General features: G+C 46.7%; 1 protein-coding gene across 2 annotated transcripts; it reads right to left on the minus strand.

Annotated features, from left to right (window-relative positions):
• Nucleotides 1–117: 117 nt before the first annotated feature.
• EIF2D (eukaryotic translation initiation factor 2D) lies at nt 118–20,850 on the minus strand. Of its 2 annotated transcripts, XM_047752785.1 has the most exons (15): nt 20,648–20,850; nt 19,554–19,744; nt 17,937–18,020; nt 16,880–16,970; nt 13,608–13,715; nt 11,214–11,470; nt 10,634–10,751; nt 8,386–8,431; nt 7,874–7,977; nt 7,604–7,753; nt 7,146–7,235; nt 6,153–6,248; nt 4,762–4,882; nt 1,857–2,031; nt 118–323 (listed from the first exon to the last, which is right to left on the minus strand). In XM_047752785.1, exons 1-15 carry the CDS (start codon nt 20,701–20,703, stop codon nt 253–255), a joined length of 1,758 nt encoding a protein of 585 aa, XP_047608741.1. In that variant the 5' UTR covers nt 20,704–20,850; the 3' UTR covers nt 118–252. The 2 variants fall into 2 exon arrangements, with proteins under 2 accessions (XP_047608741.1, XP_047608742.1); XM_047752786.1 differs by lacking the exon at nt 13,608–13,715.
• Between the last annotated feature and the right edge of the window lie 457 nt (nt 20,851–21,307).

Genomic DNA, 21,307 nt, shown 5'->3' on the forward strand with positions numbered 1-21,307 from the left:
CACATGAATGGAAAAGAACTCCATTACTGCCTCTAGTGTCCATTTTAAACGGCTTCTGACCTGAAAACTTAGTACAACATCTGAAGCTAAGTGGAGGAAACAAGAGGGGGAATCAAATTTAGATGAGAATAAAAATTTATTTTGGTAAAGAATTATATATTTTTTTAATTCGCAAAAGCTCAAAATACTCATATAAATTACCAGGCCAGAGCTTGGATTTCCACTGGATCGACCACATGAAACAAGAGTCTGTCATTTCTTCTTGCCATGTTTGGGGGCCTTTTCCAGGCCTTGGATGTATTTTCGAGGAAGCTGATACTCATCTACAATCCAAAAGGTAGAGACTCCTCAGTGAGGTCTCCTCCTGCCCTCCCCGCCTTCCTCTCTGCCTCACCATCACCCTCCTTGGCCCCCATGCTTCTGGTCCCAATCCACACAGCTACCTCCCAGCCCCCTCCCGCCACTGTGTGCTTGTTCCTGCTGTCAAGCCTCAGTTCAAACCACTTCCATCAGGAGACCTGCTCTTCTACGCCCAGCTCAAACTCAACTCCTAGGGGAATGGACCATTTATCCTCACACCTCGAGGCTCAAGTGTGTATATCAGCAACTTTTCCATTGATAGCCACTTTCTGATGCATTTCAGGCATTTATAATGTTCTCACAAGAGAGAATGTGTGAGTATGTGTTTGAGTCCAGTCATGTGCTTATCTTTTTTCCTCTGTATTTCTTCTGAGTACCTCATATGGGGCTCTTCATTTAAAGGGGCTCAACTCTACAAGTTAACGTGTACTGCCTGAGACCATAAAATGCCTGAGACCATAAAATGCCTTTGCTTATTGAGCATTTACTATGTGCCAGGCCCTGGGCATGAAGCAAGGATTAAAAAGGTAAGGTCTCTGATTCAAGATGCTCAGTCGAACAGGGAGTTCAGACAACAGAATAAATCAGCCAAGCTGTAGATACTAACCAGAAATATTCACACAATTGGAAAGTGTAATGTTAGCAGTTTTTAAAATGTTAATTTAAGGAAACAGAAAAAAAAAAAAAGGGACATGTTCTAAGACAGGCTTCCTGTGACCCTGAGCTGGGCCAATGAGCCTTTTAAGGCTGTGAAAGGCCACATGACACAAAGTGAGGGGACAACAGGGAGGAAAGCACCCAGGTGTGGACGTGCAGGTGCACGTGGGCCACAGCAAGAGGACCTGCACGGTGGAGGCTTGGTGTGGGGGTGGGTCAAGGACCCGCCAGAGAACCCAGATGGAATACTGGGGCTGGACGGGGAGGGTCTTTTTATTGAGCTTATGAGTTTATTCTGAAGGCACTGAGGAGGCGTAAAAAGTTTTTTAGAGAGGAATGATGTGACCACATTTGTTTTAGAAGAGAATGACTCAGGCAGCTTAAACTGAGGACACCCTGGAGGCTGGGTGACTCCAGGTAGAAAGAACCTAGGCTCTGGAGTCCGACAAATCAAAGTTCAGAGCCCAGCTGCAGCACTCAACAGCTGGATATTGCAGCGCAAAGTACTGAACCTCCGTTTCCTCATCTGCAAAATATGCAGCATCATTACGATGAAAAGAAATCGAGCCTGCGAAAAGTCCAGCAAGGTGCCTGGCCCAGTGTGGGTGCTCAGCAAAGGTTTTATAAAAAGAGGAAACCAAGAAGAAAACTATTTAGTCTGGTGGAGAGAACATGGGAATTGGGGGGCGGGGGGCGCTAAAGGATTTGGTTCCAACATTAGGTCTACCCTGTGCTGGCTGCTAAAAACTAGAGAGACCATATAGAGAGTGAGTTTCGTTGGTGGGAAGATCTTTGCCAAGTTAGACCAGTGTCTCGGCTTCCTCATGGGGGATGCTCACCAAGCAAGAGCCGGCCGAGGTGGTGGACCTGGTTTCCCTGAATCTGGACCTGCAGGCTGTCCTTGGCCCCAGGGGCAGGAGTGACAGTGGTGCTAGCCTGGCATCGCTGCTGGAGGATGGCTGCCACTGAGTACGGGTCCAGACCGTAGGCCTCCAAGTTCCTGACCACGGTCACCTGGGGGACAGAAGACTGTTGGTAGCACAGACCACATGCCCTCCCCTCCAGAAGCCTTCGGGGGCCTCGGCAGCTTCCTCAGCCCCTATAGTCAGCATCCCTACAACCATACCTTTTCATTCAAATACTTACTTTTTGTGCTTCTACATTGATTCTTTCTTTCTACCCCATCCAAATACAGGCACACCTCAGGGATATTGTGGGTTCAGTTCCCAAGCCACCATAATAAAGCAAGTCACATGAATTTTTTGGTTTCCCAGTGCACATAAAAGCTATATGCACATGGAGTTCCCGTCATGGCTCAGGGGTTAACGAACCTGACTAGCATCCATGAGGACGAAAGTTCGATCCCTGGCCTTGATCGTGGGTTAAGGATCCGGCGTTGCCATGAGCTGTGGTGTAGGTTGCAGACGCGGCTTGGATCTGATGTTGCTGTGGCTGTGGTATAGGTGGGCAGCTGCAGCTTCAATTAGACCCCTAGCCTGGGAAGCTCCATATGCCGCAGGTGTGGCCCTAAAAAGACAAAAAAAAAAAAAAAGTTACATGCACTATACTGTTAAGTGTGAGATAACATATGTCTTAAAAAACAAAGTACATACCTTCATTAAAAAACACTTTATTGCTAAAAAATGCTACCCATCATCCAAGTCTTCAGGGAGTTGTAATCTTTTTCACAAAAGCGATATCAAAGATCACTGATCATAGATCACCATAATAAATATAATAATAATGAAAAAGTTTGAAATATTATAAGAATTACCAAAATGTGACACAGACACAGGAAGTGAGCAAATACTGGAAAAATGGTGCTAACAGACTTGCTTGTCAAAGGGTTGCCACAAACTTTCAATCTGAAAAAAACCCATTATCTGTGAGGCACAATAAAACAAGGTGTGCCTGTATAAGTTACATATTAAGTGAGATAGATAATCTCACTCATTGATAACACATGCTTTTCAAAGTTTTTTTTTTTTTTTGGATAATTTAAAGCATAAATAAAAGTATGGGAGTTCCCATTGTGGCTCAGTGGAAACATATCTGACTAGTATCCATGAGCACACAGGTTCGATCCCCGGCCTCGCTCAGTGAGTTGCAGATCCGGTGTTGCTGTGAGCTGTGGTGTAGGTTGCAGACGCGGCTCGGATCTGGCATTGCTGTGGCTGTGGTGTAGGCCAGCAGCTATAGCCTCGATTCGACCCCTAGCTTGGGAACCTCCATATGCTGTGGGTGCAGCCCTAAAAAAGACTAAATAAATAAATGAAAGTAGACTAGCATAACGAGCTCCCATGTAACCACCACCAATTTCAACAATTATCAACTCATGACCAACCTTGATTCAGCGCTCTCTCCACCCACCCCACTTCCATATTACTTAAATGCAAGTCCTCCTAGATATCACATCATTTGGTCTATAAATATTTCAACATGTCACTCTGAAAGATAAGGGTTCTCTCCTTTTTTCCGGCTGCACAGAAGTTCCAGGGCCAGGGATCTAATCTAAGCCACAGCTGCAACCTATGCCACAGCTGTGTTAACATCAGATCCTTTACCCACTGTGCCACAGCGGGAACTCCTTAAGGGCTCTTTTTAATATAGAGATGAAACCATCATCACACATACGCACACATTCAAGAAGCAGGATTGTTCTTCACGTTATCATTATCAGTTCTCATTGATTGAATGTGTACCTGCCAAGGACTATTCTAAGCCCTTCACCTTCATATACTCCTTCATTTGATCCTCACAGTGCCTTTTGAGGCAGGTATTATCCCCATTCTTCACATAAGGGAACTCGAGCAAATAGATGTTAAGGAACTTGCTTAAAGTCAAGCAGCAAGACAAAGGCCATATTTGAAGCCAGGTCTCTAATCTCAAAGCCCACGCTCATAACCAGGCACTGGAAGGTTATTTTGAACCCAAGTCTGTTTTCTTGGGATTTCTATCCAATAATCCTATTTCTGTCTTCTCAAGGCATACAAAGTAAGCGCACTCCTTTTCCCAAGGACAGCTTTTCACATATTTGAGGACAGCTGTAATCTGTTCCCTATGACCGTGTGTTGCCAAGCTAAACGCGCTCGGTTCCTCCAGAGATTCTTTACCTTCTTCGCCAGTTATTTGCATTAAGCAAGGCCCAGGAGGCAACAGAGAGTAAGAACTGAAAGACCATACCAAAGTTCTAAGAAAAAAAATAGAAATAAGATCTTGTTTACTTTTGGAACAGGTTCTAACAAGTTCCTTAGCACAAAATCCTAGAGGACACTGAGGAAAGGGGTCAGCTGTACCTGTTTTACATAGGGCCCAATCCGGTCACAAACATGGGTGTTCCAGAAAACAACTTTTGAGGTGTTTGATGCCAATCTAAAAACCTCCAATCACATTAGAGAGACTAGAACTTAACAAAGACATTAAATCACCAAGTTCGTCTTATAAAACATACCTTTTTGGGAGTCCCCACTGTGGCTCAGCGGGGTTAGAAACCCGACTAGTATCCATGAGGATGTGGGTTTGATTCCCAATCTCATTCAACAGGGCGAGGATCCGGCGTTGCCGAGAGCTGTGGTGTAGGTTGCAGATGCGGCTTGGATCCTGCATTGCTATGGCTGTGGGGTAGGCCAGCAGCTATAGCTCCGATTCGACCCCTAGCCTGGGAACGTCCACATGCCTCGGGTGCAGCCTTAACAAGCAAAACAAAATAAAAATTAAAAAAAATTTTAAAATACTAAAACATACCTTTTTATTAGAAGCTCTCTGTGCTAGTGTGATGTCGATTGGGCAGATTTTGCCTTTCTTCACAATGGGCTCTTGTCCCGGAAAGGTTACTCGATAGGCAGGCTGCAATTTTTCCAAACATCTGAAATGGGAGTTAATGAGCTGGAGACTGATAAAGCCAACAGCAAGCACATCCTTATCCCCCACTCCCAGCAGGCGGCTGGGCGGAAGCTGATCTTACAGGCAGTGGGTTGCCTTTGGCTGCACAGTAGAATCATTCAAATCACTAGGGGCTGCACCCCAGACCAGTGAAGTCAGAAACTCTGAACAGGAAGATGTGCAGCGACAGTCAAGACCCCCTGATGCAGGGAAGGGAGCATCAATGACTTGAGCCCCTGGGAACTGTTCCCTGGCTTGACCTTCTAAAAACCAGCCCAGGCAGCCTTGTGGAGTTTACTAACAGCCTCAAGACCCCATCTTACCCAGAATAAAGCGCTGCTTCACCTTTCTGATAGGTTCCAATCATACATCCTTTACAGACACACTTACCACAAGGAATTTCTGCCTTTTGTCCAACCAGATTTTCTTCTGCTATCATTTATATTGGGATTGACAAGCTTTTTCTACAAAGGGCAAGATGCTAAATATTTTAGGCTTTAATGGCCATATGGTCTCTGTTGAAACTACTCAACTCTGCTATTTAATTCAGCACAAAAGCACCGAAGACAATACATAAACGAATGGGTGTGGCCATGTGCCAATAAAATCTTATTTATAAAAACAGGTAGCTGGCCAGATTTGGCCCAGAGGCCGTAGTTGCTAAATAACTCCTGATATAAATTATTTTCAGTTTTGGTTATGTGGAAAAGAAAGGGTATAAAAACAATTCTTTTGTTCCTTTTTGTTTGTATATCTTTTTGAAGTTTTTTTTTTTTAAGGGCCACACCCACAGCATATGGAGGTTCCCAGGCTCATGGTGGAATCGGAGCTGCAGCTGCTGGCCTACGTCACAGCCACAGCAACGCAGGACCTGAGCTCCATCTGCGACCTACACCACAGCTCGAAGCAATGCCAGATCCTTAACTCACTATGCGAGACCAGGGATCGAATCCACATCCTCATGGATACTAGTCGGATTCATTACTGCTGAGCCACGACAGGAACTCCTGGAGTTCTTATTTTTAATTAAAGTTCTTTTCTCTCTCCCTCTCAAGTTCTCCTATAATGCATTGGCTCAAATTGTTCCAAAGACCTTCCACATTAGAATTACCCACGCTTGTGTTTATATAGACATGGTGTGAATTATGGAAAGAAGGTCAGAGGCAATGCCAGTGACAATTCTGAAGTCAAATATGACAGACATTAAGGGGAAGGGACAGACACATTGGAGAGGGGCTGCCAGTCCCCACTACCTGCTCAGGAGACTGTCCCATGGAAGCTTCGTGACTGTGTGCTGTTCATTTTTCTCTAAGATGCAGTCACATAGGATGGGATCCAATTTCACCAGACTAAAGGGAAAGAAGAGGCAACAAAGAAATCCTAGTCCCACCCCTTCTGATCAGGATTCATCTTTTTTCTTTTCTTTTCTTTTTTGGCTACCCCGTGGCATATGGAGTGCTTGGGCCAGGGATCAGATCTAAGCTGCAGCTGTGACCTACACCGCAGCTCGGGCAATGCCAGATCCTTCACCTACTATGTTGGGCCAGGGATCAAACCGCGTCCCAGCGCTACAGTGACACCACTGATCCCGTTGTGCCACAGGGGAACTCCAGGATTCATCTCTTATGTGTTATTTATAGTCATTCAGGATTATCAGGACCAATTAGGGACCAGAGTCCATGAAGCAATGTACCCTCGGGATGGGAGGTCACACATATGTTTTCCTAGAACAAAGAAGCAGGCGGGGGAGGGGAAAGTGGGATGGGAAAAATCCCAAGACTGGGTTCCCTGGCTTAGTTCTGCTACTAACTAACCACAATTAAGCCAGTAGTTCCCAACTTCTTGATCATGAGGGTGTCTTCTGAAGTTAAAAAATTAATGGAACACTCTTCATTTAGTAGCTTGCCTTCTGCATCCACTTACTAAGAAGATAGAGAATACCAAAAAGCTAAGATGACTCTGGTAAAATTTTGTAAAGGTTGCATTTTATTCCTCACAATAGCACCTGCATTTGAAAATCAGTAGTAGATACACACGAGACGATGCTCCCTCAGGCTCCGTCAACACTGACAGTGAACGTGGATCTGAAGACCCTAGGCCACAACTCCGAGTGTTTAGAAACCACTGGCCTCGATTATTTCTCAAAGGCTGGGATCTCCTGCGCCCTCTCCAGCCCGGCCGCCCCCCTCGAATGTCCGCATCTGCTAGAGGCGAGCTCGGGCAAGCTCTCCTCCCCATCCACTCACTTCTTGTTGCCTGCATCAACCAGGTCATGTTTCTTGGCGTAGCTGATGACGATCGTTCGGACCTCGCCGCCCTCCAGAATGCTCCCCTTCCTAGGTGAGAAGGGACCGGGGCGGTTATTCGCGTTGTGCCAGGGGCGGGGGGGTAAACTGCAAACACCAAGACTCACTCCCTGCTCGGCAGGGCGCCGTCCTCGGCTTCTCCGCGTTCTTCCCTTTTCCTGCCTGAGGCCAGCAGGGCCATGTGGAGAATAATTACAGGTAGAAAAGGGAGACCTACTCTCTCGTTCATTTAGTCCAGAGACACTTCCCTGGGGAAGGAGGCTTGAAGCTGGATCTGGGGGGAGGGAGAAGAGGGGGAAAGCGGGTGGTGCCAGTCACAGGAGAACACGACTCGGGCTGAGAGGACTAGAGGCCGGAACACCAAGCAGGCAGAGAAGGGCTGCTCTCCAAAGACTCACTTGTGGCCAGACTCCTGGAAGAGCAGGGTCATGCTGGCTGGGACACAGTAGAGGGATTTTATATCTGGAGGGTGATAGGGCTGTTCCCTGCTACCCTCCTGGACTGTCTGAGAGGTCGGGGAGGGCTCGGGTATGACGAAAGATGTGATCCTAAAACCCAGCAGAAGGAAAGAAAAAACACATTTTATACTCGTGCCTCGGTGACTCCCGGTCCGTGGCCCCGGTGCCCTGGGGCGGGCTGAGCTGCGGTGACCAGGCCCCCGCACTCACCTCGGGTGCTTCCAGTCCACAGCCACAATGCTCTCCACCCCTTGGCTCAGCTCCTTCACCTGTATAATCTGCTCCTGCTGCATGTGCTGCAGGAACTTAGAGAGCTAAGGGAGAGAGGGCCGGTGGGAGGGACCTCGTCGATGGCGCGCACACACTGAGCACCTGTGACGTGCCAGACACCAAGCCGGGAGGGTCCTAGGGAGGGACGTGGGACGGTCCCCGTCCTCATCCAGCTAGGAAGTGGGAGGCCCCCACCCTGAGGGTCAGGGACTAACCAGTGAAGCCTTTCGGGACTCTGATCAGACGGACGGGGGTGGGAAGGACAGAGGGGAGTTGGCGCCCACCCAACTGCCTCAGCCCAGGGAGCTGTCCTCCCCCGCTATACCTGGAATCAAAAAGCTTAATTCTAGCCTCAGCCCTGTGGACAGGGCTTTCCCAGTGTCCAGCCAGCTCACGCCATGTGTGCCCCACACAACTCTCTGCATGGGTGTGCAGAGCAGGTTCCCGCTTACCTTTTTGTAGCTTGACTTCTTTACGTCCAGCTGTCGTCCCTCGGGGCTGATGGCAGATGGAAAAGGCGAGTTAAGCTAACACGGCGGTAGTGGCGGGGCCTGCCTGACACTGAGAGGAGGGCATCTTTCTCAGCCTTCCTCCTATGTGTTTGGAAAGAAGCCGCTGTTCCAGAACTCTCGGCCCAGTGGCAGCACCAGAGAGTGATAGAGATGTCAGGACACTCTAGGTGCTTGCTGTCTGATAGACCTTTCCCTAAAGATGGAGTGTTCTCTGCAATCAAATGTGGTCGCCACGAGCCACACGGGGCTATTACGTACTCAAAATGTGACCAGTGTGACAAAGGAACTGAACTTCAAATTGTATCCCATTTTAACTACTTTAAATAGCCACACGTGGCTCCTGGCTACTGTGCTAGATACAGCTTTAGATTCCTCTCAAACTAAATAACCTCCTGTGGCCTCAAAAGCTTCACCAAGCTCACTGCGGTGGTCAGGCTGGAGCAGAATTTGGCAAACTACCTCCTGCAGGCCGATTCCGGCCACGCCTGTTCATCTGCAGTCTACAGTTGTCTTAGTGCCACAAAGGCAGACTTGAATGGCTGCAAGGGATGGTAGGGCCTGAGAAGCCTAAAATAATTACTAGCTGACTTTTTTTTTGTTTGTTTTTGTTTTTGTTTTTTAGGGCTGCACCAGAGGCATATGGAGGTTCCCAGGCTAGGGGCTGAATCAGAGCTACAGCTGCCAGCCTACACCACAGCCACAGAAACACGGAATCCAAGCCTCGACCTACACCATAGCTCACGGCAACACCAGATCCTTAACCCACTGAGTGAGGCCAGGGATCGAACCCACATCCTCATGGATCCTAGTCGGGTTCGTTACCGCTGAGCCACAAAGGGAACTCCTAGATGACTCTTCACAGAAAAAGCTTGCTAATCCCTATCCTACCCTCCTGGTTTCGGGGGTGAGGTCCCTAATGAAAGCTATGGGCATTCCGTCTCCCTAGAACGGACATCTTTTCTCAAATGTGACAAGCAATAGCAGTGGGATTCACAGGGAGCCCTTCTAGAACCCACCCTAGGTTAGGAACCTCTACCCTGGAGAGTATTCCAGGATCCCTTTTGTTAGTTACTTGTGGCCCAGCAAGGTCAGGACAAATTACCAAGTAACCCTGGCACATACTTCAGGCCCCACACGTGTATAGAAAGCCTTAAGGAAGCTCACATGTAAAGAGGAAGACAATTACATTAAAACTACTTTAAAAAAAAAAAAAAAAAGAGCAAAACTCTCAAAAAGAAATAAGTTCAGATTTCAAGTAAAAATCAATGACCAAATCTCCTGACCTGATAATATTTACGGGGTGTGTATTAAATGTTAGGTTGTTTGATCCTAACAGCAATCCTTCAAGTGTTGGAAATTAGGGCTCAGAGAAGCCTGGTGATGGGTTCAGATCTGCCTTGCTCCAGCACCCTGGGGAGCTGGCATTGAGCCCTGGTGGCTCTGTCTTCAAAGTCAGGTTTCATTTACATGTAATACTCCCTCTCCCAGTGGCTTCTGTTTGGTAGGAAGGGGGAGGGGTTCACACTGATTTTTCCTCCTGATACAACCTAATCTGTCCCACTTATTCTTCAGAAGAGTATGAGGGGACTGAACAGTCCAGAGGAAGCCTCTGGACAAAGAGGCTGCCCGGGACTCTTCATGGACAGGACATGCCTCCTGATTCATGAGCGAGCCCAGAATCGCCACAGCAGAAGCAGTACTCAGAGCATCCTGGGAACCTTTTTTTTTTTTTTTTTTCCTTGTCTTTTTAGGGCTGCACCCTCGGCACCTGGAGGTTCGAAGGCTAGGGGTCCAATTGGAGCTGTAGCCGCCAGCCTACACCACAGCACAGCAATGCAGGATCCTAGCCACGTCCATGACCTGCACCACAGCTCACAGCAACACTGGATCTTTAACCCACTGAGCGAAGCCAGGGATCGAACCTGTGACCTCATGGATGCTAGTCGAGTTTGTTAACCACTGAGCCACAATGGGAACTCTGCATCTTGGGAATTTTAACCTTCATTTCCTCAACATCCTTTCACTGCCTAAAACTGAAGTTTTTAAAACACAGTATTAACCAGATCAATCCTCCATTTCACTCTTTCCTCATTATGTCCCTCAACAGCCAACGCCCCCATCAGTCTCCACCAAAAGAGCAAAAGAGAGACCCAGGCCCCGGGCTCCGCCCACACCACACCTTCCATACCAGCAGGAGAACATGTGGCTGCCCAGGAGAGTGCTGGTGAGTAAAGGGAGGTCGGCCTTTTTGAGTCGGCACTTCAAAGCATGCAGGAAGCATCTCTCTAACAGTTCGTCCATTTGCTCTGTAAGGAAAAGGCAAGAACCACGCCCTTCCTGAGGGATGCAGAAGACCTGCGTGACACCATAAACTCCCCGGGTAGCCACAGCCCGACCTCACCCCTCAGCTCTGGAGCAAGCCCATTCCCAGACACCAAAGCTTCCAGACTCTCTGGAACAGAGCCTTTTCGGAGGAGTCAGGCCACAGGGTCCCACCCCGCCAGGCGCACATCCTTCTCTGGTAGAGAAGTCAGAGCCAGAAGAAACCTGAGAGGGCTGTGTCCAAATGGTGGGGCCGATGGGTACCCACGGGACAGTGACTCATGTGGAAAAGACGGTGGGAGGGCAAAGGGCTGTCGCACCACCCCCACCAAAAATAAGGGCTTGGCCCTTCCCGCCGCGCCAAGCCGCGGTGCTGCTCTAGCCAGAACACGTCAGCCTCCTGCACGGAGAGGAGATGGGCCCTTCTACTACTCCCAGAGCTGTACCTTGAAGGGTCTTGCCGTCCGTGGGGTCTGGGTTCAGGCCCCCGACACTGGGGTCTTCTGCGGCTTCTGACAGGGACTTCTCCGCACACCTCTGCTGAACCTCCCCAACCTCCTCCTCCTCTCCCTCCAGGGTCAGGTGCCTCATGTCTCCCTGAAGGGCAGCATTCGCCTGGACAGACCCCTTCTCTTCACTGGGATCGGGGGGATCCAGGGCCAATGGAGCAATGGATGGTGGAGAGGACTTTTCTCCAGATCGCCTGCAAAATCCTCAGGTCAGAAACACTGAGCTGCAGCCACAATATTCTCCATCCCCAGCCAGGGGGTCAGTGGGGGTCCAGAGAGAGTAAGAGCCACAGGCAGGGGTGTCAGGAGAGGCCAGAGAGCTGGGGTGTGCACCTCAACTCTGTGATTCTGGGCCCAGAAAAGTCCCATGCCTCAGTTTCCTCATCTCTGAAATGGGGAGAATATTTCTTGTCTCCTCCTTATCCAAAGAAATAATAATGCAAACTACTGCATTTGGAGTGGATAAGCAATGAGATCCTGCTGTATAGCACAGGGAACTTATCTAGTCACTTATAATGGAACATGATGGAGAATAATGTGAGGAAAAAAAGGTGTATATGTGTGTGTGTGTGTTTGTGTGTGTGTGTGAGAGAGAAAGAGAGAGAGACTGGATCACTATGCTGTACAGTAGAAATTGACAGAACACTGTAAACCAACTATAATGGAAAAATAAAAATCACTTAAAATTAAAAAAAAAAAAACAAAGAAATAATATTATTAACAGAAATTCAGGGACAGAGAAACCTCCTTCCCAAAGTATTCCTCTCAGATAAATTAAAAACCAAACTGTTTTGAATTGACAAAATTTAGATCCCAAAAGCCAGTTTGGTGAAATCAAACCCAAGGCTCAGAATATGTAACAAAGTGCAAACACCTAGATTACTCAAGATTACAAAATCAGTTGCTTCTGTGTTAAATCAGAATGCAATCTAACGTGGAGTAGAGCTGACAATGCTTTTATGTCACAAAGCCTTGCGAAGACAGGAACAAAAGTGATGCCACATGGCAGAGCAGGCAGAGTAGTGAAAGCAAAAAGCTTTATCTTAGCTAAGGCTACGTAAATCTTTCTTTCTTTCTTTCTTTCTTTCTTTCTTTCTTTCTTTTTTTTTTTTTTTTTTTGAAATTTAAGGCTGCATTCATGGCGTATGGAAGTTCCCAGGCTAGGGGTCCAATCGGAGCTGCAGCTGCCGGCCTACGCCACAGCCACAGCAACACCAGATCCAAGCTGTGTCTTCGACCTACACCACAGCTCACGGCAACGCTGGATCCTTAACCCACTGAGCAAGACCAAGGATTGAACCTATTGTCCTCATGGATACTAGTTGGATTCATTTCCACTGTGCCACGATGGGAACTCTAGATTATGTAAATCAAACTAAGGTTTACTAACAGCGGCAGCAAGGCTTATTAGTATGGCTAATAGAGAGGCATGAGTGCGTGTTTAGGCTATGCTGATCAGATAAACACCATGAGTATTTTCAAAGGGTGGGAGGAGGGGAGACTGAGGCAGCTTCTGGTAAAACAATTTCTGACAGTCAGAAAACACGGTGCTGGGAGAACGTCAGTGAGCAGCCCTCAGATGGCTGCTGAAACCCAGACTGTTGAGGCTGTACCTCCAGAGAAGCAGGGTTTGACCAACACTTGTAAAATGAGTAACTCCAAGACTGACTAAAAATATAAGGGTAAATCTACTGACAGGCCACAATACTTGGCCAAAGGATCGGGTAAAAAGAAAAGCACTATTTACTATTTTGGTTAAATGACAAGAAAATAACCATAAAATAAACCGGCACATAGCTCTAGAGAGCAACTGTCACAGTGAGAAAGTGCACCTTCCACAACGGGGAGCAGATCTGGAATGTGAAACCTGAATAACAAGCAAGGAATCAGGTTATCACCCTGGTGCCTGAGAAGCAGCTCTACTTTGATTTGGATTCAGATGTGAGAATTTCCACGAATTGGTCACAGGGCCAGAAGATGTCTAAATGTCTGTGGCAGAAAAGGCCTGATTGAATAATGCTGTAAAGATAGAGGGCATCACTGTACTGAGAGGCAGAGAAGACAATCCCTAAGGGCTTCTCCCAGGCCTAGGAGTCTACAATTTACCTAGAAAACAATTAAAAGTTCTCTGCAATTTCTTCACCTGAATAAGTAAAATGAAACAAAACACCCACAAAACTTTTCTCCACATTTAGCCAGGAAATCAGTGCCTCTCTCAGGTCAGCAATTTGCCAGTTGGCACAGCAAGGGCCAAAACTCTCACTTCTGAATCCAGGCTCTCTCCACCCCACCCCCCAGCTCCCTGTAAAACAGAAGAAACACTGAACCCACCACAAGTGGTCCTGGTAGGTGTGGAGCACAGAGAAGCCCCTTCCCTTCAGACCTGAGGTCAGCATCTCAGCCGTGGACATGGCAGCGACTCCGATGGCAACGGGGGCTCTGAGGAGGAGGCCAGAGACAAGGGTCAGGGAAAGTCTTCCAGGAGGGCACATGTCAGGACCAGCTTCCTTCGCATGTGCTCCAAGCACCCTACTTGCCAACCTGAAGCATCCACTTGTAAAGCAAAACGAAAACTCAGTCTGGTCTCGGTCTTCTTCAAGTTAACCTATAAATATGACTTTCCAAAATCCCTTGACCAAATACTGCCTCTGTGTAAGCAACTCCTCTACTGATGTTATGACTGTTTGATTCCTATTATGCCTCAAACCCAGGCAGAACTTGGAAGGATATTTAAATTTCCCTTTCTCTAATTTCAAAAATATAATTTTTTTTTCTTTCTTTCTTTTTTTTTTTTTTTTTTTTTTTAGAGCCACACCTGTGGCATATCAAGTTTCCAGGCTAGGGGTCTAATCGGAGCTGTAGCTGTTGGCCTATACCACAGCCATAGCAACACGGGATCCAAGCCACATCTACAACTTTCACCACAGCTCATGACAACGCCGGATCCCTAACCCACTGAGCGGGGCCAGGGATCGAACTCGCATCCTCATGGATACTAGTCAGGTTCGTTACCGCTGGGCCACAATGGAAACTCCCAAAAATATAAATTATCTTCCCTACCTTAAAAAAGGCATAGCCATCCTATAGGGAAGTTCAGAAGGGAGGCCATTCACAAGCCATGCATCAGGCTGAGGGATACCTCAGGGAGGAAAGAAGAGAGATACAGTGGTACCAAGTAGGGAGGTTCCTCCTGCGTTGGCTCTTTATAAATAGGGTGATGTTCTTTATCACAGGCTGGCTCTGTGTAACTACCTTTCTAAGAACTGGATGTGTGCAGAGTATCAAAAACCATCACATTTACAATAACTACAAAAAACTTCCAAAGCCCAAATGGGAAATCTCTGTCAGCTCGGTGTTACTCAAGCATGGAGGACACATTGCCTGTAAGGATCCCTGTCCAGCTGGCTAACGGGAGGGGATTTGACAAGCCAGGCAAAAGTTGCCTGGGCCCCAAAAGAGAAGATTCAAGGACAGAGTTCCCAACATTGGAACTTCAGAAAATGTTTGTTAATCTGGTGGCTCCACTTACTGTCCCCAAGGGTCAGTACCTGCCGCAGAATCTTTGAGCCTGGCTTCTTTCCCAGCTCCTAAAAGAGAGGTCTTTGTCCTCCACCCTCGGAAGGGCCAAGGTTCAGGAACTTCAGCCTTGAACATGGATTGCAGTTTCAATAAAGGGTCACTTGTACCCTTATCTCCTGCTATAAACTACCTAGGCTTCATCTCTACATACGCTCTAAAAGCCAAGCTGAGCAGACCCATTATACATTTATGTAGTTTCCTCCTGTTGTGGACAGAATACTGGGGGGAAAAAACAATAATATCACCATTGTTTTCAACTGCAAGTTTTGCTACAGGTGAACAAGGAAGGAAACACTTCTAGTGCTTGGTTCCAAAAGGTTCGAGGAAAATAGGGGAATATGAGCAGCAAAAATAAGATCTTAAAACACTGACCCCAGTACCACCACCATGCCTACAATCTCTCTCTCTTTCTCTCTCAAAGAAGCAATGAGTAAAACAATGAGATGTCATTTTCCACTCAGGATGACACCAATGAAGATGATCCGTCATATCCAATGTCAGTGAGTGTTTATGGAACCTGGCACCATGGACCCTGTAGGTAGGAGTGAAAACTGCTACAGAACTTTTTAGGACAACAGAAGATACACGATCTACAGCCAAACAGTTCTACTTCTTAGTATCTACTTTAGAAAAATATTGGCACCAGTGTCCCTAGAGACATCAGGAAGATAGTGTTTGTGACAGAGTGGAGGCAACCCCAATGTCCACTAGGAGAAGATCTTTTCCATTAGCCCACAGCCAGTAAAAATATTCAGCTTACGGAGTTCCCTTCATGGCTCAGCAGTTAATGAACCCAACTAAGATCCATGAGACTTTGAGTTGGATCCCTCACCTCACTCAGGGGGTTAAGGATCTGGCATTGTGTGTAGGTCGCAGACACGGCTCGAATCCCGAGTTGTGGTGGCTGTGGCATAGGCCGGCGGCTGCAGCTCCAATTCAATCCCTAGCCTGGGAACCTCCATATGCCTCAGGTACAGCCCTAAAAAAAGCAAAAAAAAAAAAAAAGATTCAGCTTATGTGTGCTTGCTGACACAGGAAATGTCTGCACCATCTTAAGTGAAAAAGAAGTTTAATTCTGTTTGTCTATATTTTTTAAACATACACACTCCATATCACACATTTTGTATGCACATGTACATATGCATTGAAGAAGGCTGGCAAGGACATGCATCAGAATGATAATGGTTGCTTCTAGGAGAAAAGGATGGTGGGGTGAGGGGGCTTTTGATTTTTCAGAATTGCTCATATGATCACTTCCTAATTTATTTTAAGAAAGAAGCAGTGGTGATGGCTGAACAATTCTATAAATATGCTAAAAATCACTGAATTGTATGTTTGAAACAGGTGAATTTTACAGTATGTAAACTATATCTCAATAAATCTGTTAAAAATAATTAAAAGATGAGGACAATGATGTGGATGCTGGGAGGAAAAAAACATCAAAGTCATGAAAGACAAAGAAAGACCAAGGAAATGTCACAGACAGGAGACTAAGCAGACATGACAAATAAATGCAATGTGGCACCCTAGACTGGGTCCTTGAACAGAAAGAAAAAAAGACACCGTGGGAAAACTGGGGAAATACGAATAAAGTCTATAATAGTGTTAATAGGACTGTACCAATGTCAATTCCCTAGTTTGGGTAACAGTACTGTGGTTATGTAAGATGTTATCCCAGGAAGCTGGGTTAGGAGTATATCTGAACTCTGTACTACCTTTGTAACTCTGCTATTATGTATATGTGTGTATATATATATATATATATATATATACACACACATATATATTTAATTTTAAAGGATAAAAGAAAAATTTTAATTCTAAAAAGGAGACGCTGCAGCAGGAGCAAATACTCTTGACCCAGATGTGTCGACAACCCTACAAGCAGCTCACTGCCATTCCCCACTCTGATTCTTACAGAAGAATCTGGTTTTTCTTTTAATCCTTTTCCCATATGCCATGGAGCTGTCATTCCCACCCCTCCTAAGTTTTTTCCCCAAAAGCGCAGCTGACTGACACAGTACCTGTTCCCCACCAAGGCAATGGCACAGAGGTCACCTTTCTGTACCTGAGGCAGACCAGCAGGGGGCACCACTAGCCCTGGCAGCATCAAATCTGCAACAAACAAAAGCATCACAACTAATTACAGTTTACTCCATCATTGAGCCATTCACTCAACAAACATTTATTAAGTATGATAATTATTCATAATGAAAATAAAAAGGGGCAACCTGAGCATTAGACTTTTTCCCTTTGGGAGGCTAGCAGTCAAACTTGAGCACCAAGCTGAGGGCCCAATTCCATGATCTAGCTTTTTCTGGTTTCCTAAATGTAGCTTATTAATAAAGTATAGCATATGGCAGTTCACAAAGTACTTTTTTTTTTTTTTTGTCGTTTCTAGGGCCACTTCCACGGCATATGGAGGTTCTCAGGCTAGGAGTTTAATCAGAACTGTAGCCACCGGCCTACGCCACAGCCACAGCAATGCCAGATCTTTAACCCACTGAGTGAGGACAGGGATTGAACCCACAACCTCACAGTTCCTAGTTGGATTCGTTAACCACTGAGCCATGACGGGAACTCCCACAAAGTACTTTTATGTCACTTAGCTTATTTAAGCCCTACAACAGGGTCAGAGAGGCCCACAGAGCTTATGGAAGCAGCCAAGTGAGAGAAACAACTAACATAGGAGGAAAATTCCACTTTTTAATCATATGAATGCATGACATGGGTACATTTATTAAAGTAGTCAGCCTCAGAGTTCCCGTTGTGGCACAGTGGTTAACGAATCCGACAAGGAACCATGAGGTTGCGGGTTCGATCCCTGGCCTTGCTCAGTGGGTTAAGGATCCAGCGTGGCCGTGAGCTGTGGTGTAGGTCGCAGACACAATTTGGATCTGGCGTTGCTGTGGCTCTGGCACAGGCCAGCAGCAAGAGCTCCGATTAGACCTCTAGCCTGGGAACCTCCATATGCCGCGGGAGAGGTCCTAGAAAAGACAAAAAAATACAAAAATAATAAAGTAGTTGGTCTTTACTAAGTAGGTTTCAGCCAGCATCCAGAATAGAGGAAAACACTCTCACCTGCTCCCCCTACCAGTTTCTCGAGCACCAGAGGCCATGTTGTAAACGTTGGTAGAAGATCAGGATAAGACCACAAGGTGTACACTGTCCAAAAAGAGAACCAGAAAACATTTACGGCCAAAAAGTCAATCCCGTGGGGACCTGGCAAAGCCAAACAATATGGTGACTTCTTGAGAAGTGACCATTTTTACTGGTAGGAAGACACATGAAGAGTTTGTTTAACTGCCAAAGTTGGATATTTATGAGTAAAGCTACAACTAGTATTAAGTTGACTTCTGCTTCTGCCTGTCTAATATCCCTTTCCCCTTCTCTGGGAACCAGTGCCCCTTTGCCTGTGGGAAGCACATTCCATATAGTTTGCATGGGGCTGACTCCCTTCTCAAAGAGGTTGCAGTCTTGAAGAAGGTAGAGACTTAAGAAACTGGATGTCACTTGAGACTTGGAGGCACCTATGGTTCCATCTAGATTACAGCAGCAGAAAATGGCCATGGCGAATAAAAGTGGGGAAAGAGATCCAATGAGGATTCCATTTATGACCTCAGCAGCAAATAAACCAAGAACAGGGCGCCAGCCTGTAAGAAATTTTGAAACTTTCCCATGTCTATTATTTTTATTCCCTCTGTTTCCATAGTGATTAGTAATAAAAACCCTTAGATTGGAGTTCCCATCTTGGCGCAGCAGAAACGAATCCAACTAGGAACCATGAGGTTGCAGGTTCGATCCCTGGCCTCCCTCAGTGAGTTAAGGATCCGGTGTTGCTGTGAGCTGTGGTGTAGGTCACAGATGCGGCTCAGATCTGGCATTGCTGTGGCTCTGGTGTAGGCTATCTGTTGTAGCTTCCATTAGACCCCTAGCCTGGGAACCTCCATATACTGTGGGTGCGGCCCTAAAAAGCAAAAAAAAAAAGAAAGAAAGAAAGAAAAGAAAACCCTTAGATCAAAAAGGACTTGTCTTTGAACAGCAGCACAGTGGGTGGGGATAGGGATGGGCTGGTGGAGGAGACTGTACTGCACTGCAGCAGCCAAGCTGGAAGAAAGAAAAGCCCAAAATGACAAGGCAGGTGTCAGCAGCCACAGAAAAGGAAAAAGACACAGACTCTCTAAGATCTGTGACAAATAAAGAAAGAAAAGAATCCTGGGAGACAGGCAGAGTCTAAGAAAGAATCCCTGGGAGATATCTGAACCAACATCTCACTGAGACAGCTGGGTATGGAGTTTAATTAATCCAGCTTCTTTTCTATGACAGTATCTCTTCAGTATCTTAAGAATATTCCACTGGTGACAGTTTTAAGAAATATTTTCTACATGCCCTAAAAGTCCACCTTTTTCAAGATCTCTGCTCCATCCCTATTTAACTCACTAGAGACCAGTGTTTCTTCATCTCAGAATTTCCCTTGGCAATCACTTTCTTTCTGTGTTAGCTGTTTTTTCCCTCCCTTCTGTAGCAATTTCCAGTCTTGAGACTAAATTCTAGGTACACTAAGTCCAAAAAGATTCTTGGGGATGATGCTGGGAGATTTTGCACTTATTTAAGAAAGACAGGTTAATGGAAGAAACAAAGAGAAACAGATATCAGGCAAGGACCACAGTAATGGCCATCTCCATCCTATTGCCATACCTGTCGGATATAGGTTTTTCTCCAGTTCAAATAGGATGGGGTTACCACCACTCACGTACACAGTCACTGCGTCCCCTCTGTGAGCATACAACCTCACAATGTTGAGCTCTTCCTTTCCAGGTATTAACTCAGAGACCTGATCCGTTCCAAGAGTGGGGAAAACAGCTGTCACATCTGCACGAAGCTTTCTCCTGCAGAAAGCACACATACCTGGTATGAATGCTGCCTGGATGGATTTTAATAAATCTTGAGGACTCAGACCCACGGGGGCCAAGGAAAAGACTGGTTTACAATGCCCTATTCTAACACATCTTACTCTCTTTCTCATCCAGTGTCTCATCTGTTTTCATATGTTCATGGGGCACATCTTTCCATTTTGTAATGAAAGAAGAAGGAAAAAAACAAAAACAAAAACCTGAAACGGGGAGCAACCCAAGTTAGTCTGCCACTGAAAACTCAACCCTGCCTTCCTGACTCCATGCATTGCATAGCTCTTAGACCCACTCATATGTGGTGGACAAATCTGTCAGTTCAGGATTAAACAGCTATACTAGGACACCAAAATGACAATTATAGAACACTGGTTCCAAAATCCCCAAGGTGATATCTGCATTTGCAACACTGAACAGATACAGTTGTTACCACATGTGCCTTATCCTTTCTTACTTCACCCTTCATCTTCTGCCAGAGGGAATCACTAGCCACTTCTCATATACTTACAGTTCTCTGTGCTCCACCTAATCTCTCCTAAGGGAACCTAAGCTCTTGAGAGGGCAGGGACTCCTATTTGTCTTCATTTTTGCACCCTCCACACCTTAAACAGACTGCAGTGAATACGTGCTGATTGAATTACGTTTTATTTTAAACCCACTAGAATATCCAAAAGACAGCCTGGGAAATAAATCAGGCCTCCTCTCCATCTTCACCTTCAAAATGTGTCTAACTCACCCTTGCCCCCTGCAGGCCCTTCTCAGGCCGATCCCTCAGTCCCCACCCCAGGTCGGCTGATTGAGCCCGGAACGGGCTGTGAGCCAGCCGGGCTTGAGAGATGTCTGGGTGCCCTAATGGGCACAGCAGGCCCCTCTTTCCCTCACCTGTCCGACCCCTTGATGGCCGTGTTGGACTTGACCCGAAAGGCCTTGGCAAACATGTCTGCTGGAGTGGGCTGGGGAAGAGAAGGAGACCACAGAAGCTAGGGACTGTCAGGAAAGAGAGAGCACAGCGGCTTCCCGACACGCAGCCCTGGGGGTAGCCATGCTGGGGCCCGGCTGTGAAAAAGGCCCGGCTGGAAACCGAGGCCGCGCAGCTTCGCGGCCGCCCCTAGTGGCAATGCCCGGAATTGAAGCCCGGAGGGCGGGGCCGGAGAAGGCGGGGCGGACTCCCGCGCTGAGAGGGAAGCGCCACCCTCGCCTCCTCGCCGGTGGGGCCGGGCTCTGCGCCTGCGCGAGCGCCTCTTGCTGGCGGGTAGGTGAGGACATTCGGTGCCCACGCGGTGCTGTTGGTTTCTACTTGGTCAGCGTTACGGAGTGTTGAGTAGGAGCTCTGTTAGCTCCCATTCCATTCAGGTTAGTTCATTTCCACAAAATTAATTGAACTCTTGTGTTTTATTCGACTTGCAATCCTCCTGAATGCTTTTCTTAAGGACTCTTGTTTATCAAGATCTTTACATTTAATTGCCCACTAAGGGCCTCAGCTAGGATTCTCTCCAAGATTTTCTCCTCCTGTTCTTTAATTTACTTGGGGTGATAATGACA

This window comes from Phacochoerus africanus, chromosome 11 (assembly GCF_016906955.1).
Source record: "Phacochoerus africanus isolate WHEZ1 chromosome 11, ROS_Pafr_v1, whole genome shotgun sequence".
NCBI lineage: Eukaryota > Metazoa > Chordata > Mammalia > Artiodactyla > Suidae > Phacochoerus > Phacochoerus africanus.

What these genes read in the sequence shown, in the direction of transcription:
- EIF2D (XM_047752785.1), bottom strand. Translation starts at nt 20,703, where the DNA reads ATGTTTGCCAAGGCCTTTCGGGTCAAGTCCAACACGGCCATCAAGGGG. An exon ending in AGCCACATGTTCTCCTGCTG is followed by an intron (nt 8,432 to 10,633) that starts GTATGGAAGGTG and finishes ATCTGCCATCAG; the next exon opens with CCCCGAGGGACGACAGCTGG. An exon ending in GTTGATGCAGGCAACAAGAA is followed by an intron (nt 6,249 to 7,145) that starts GTGAGTGGATGG and finishes CTTTCCCTTTAG; the next exon opens with TCTGGTGAAATTGGATCCCA.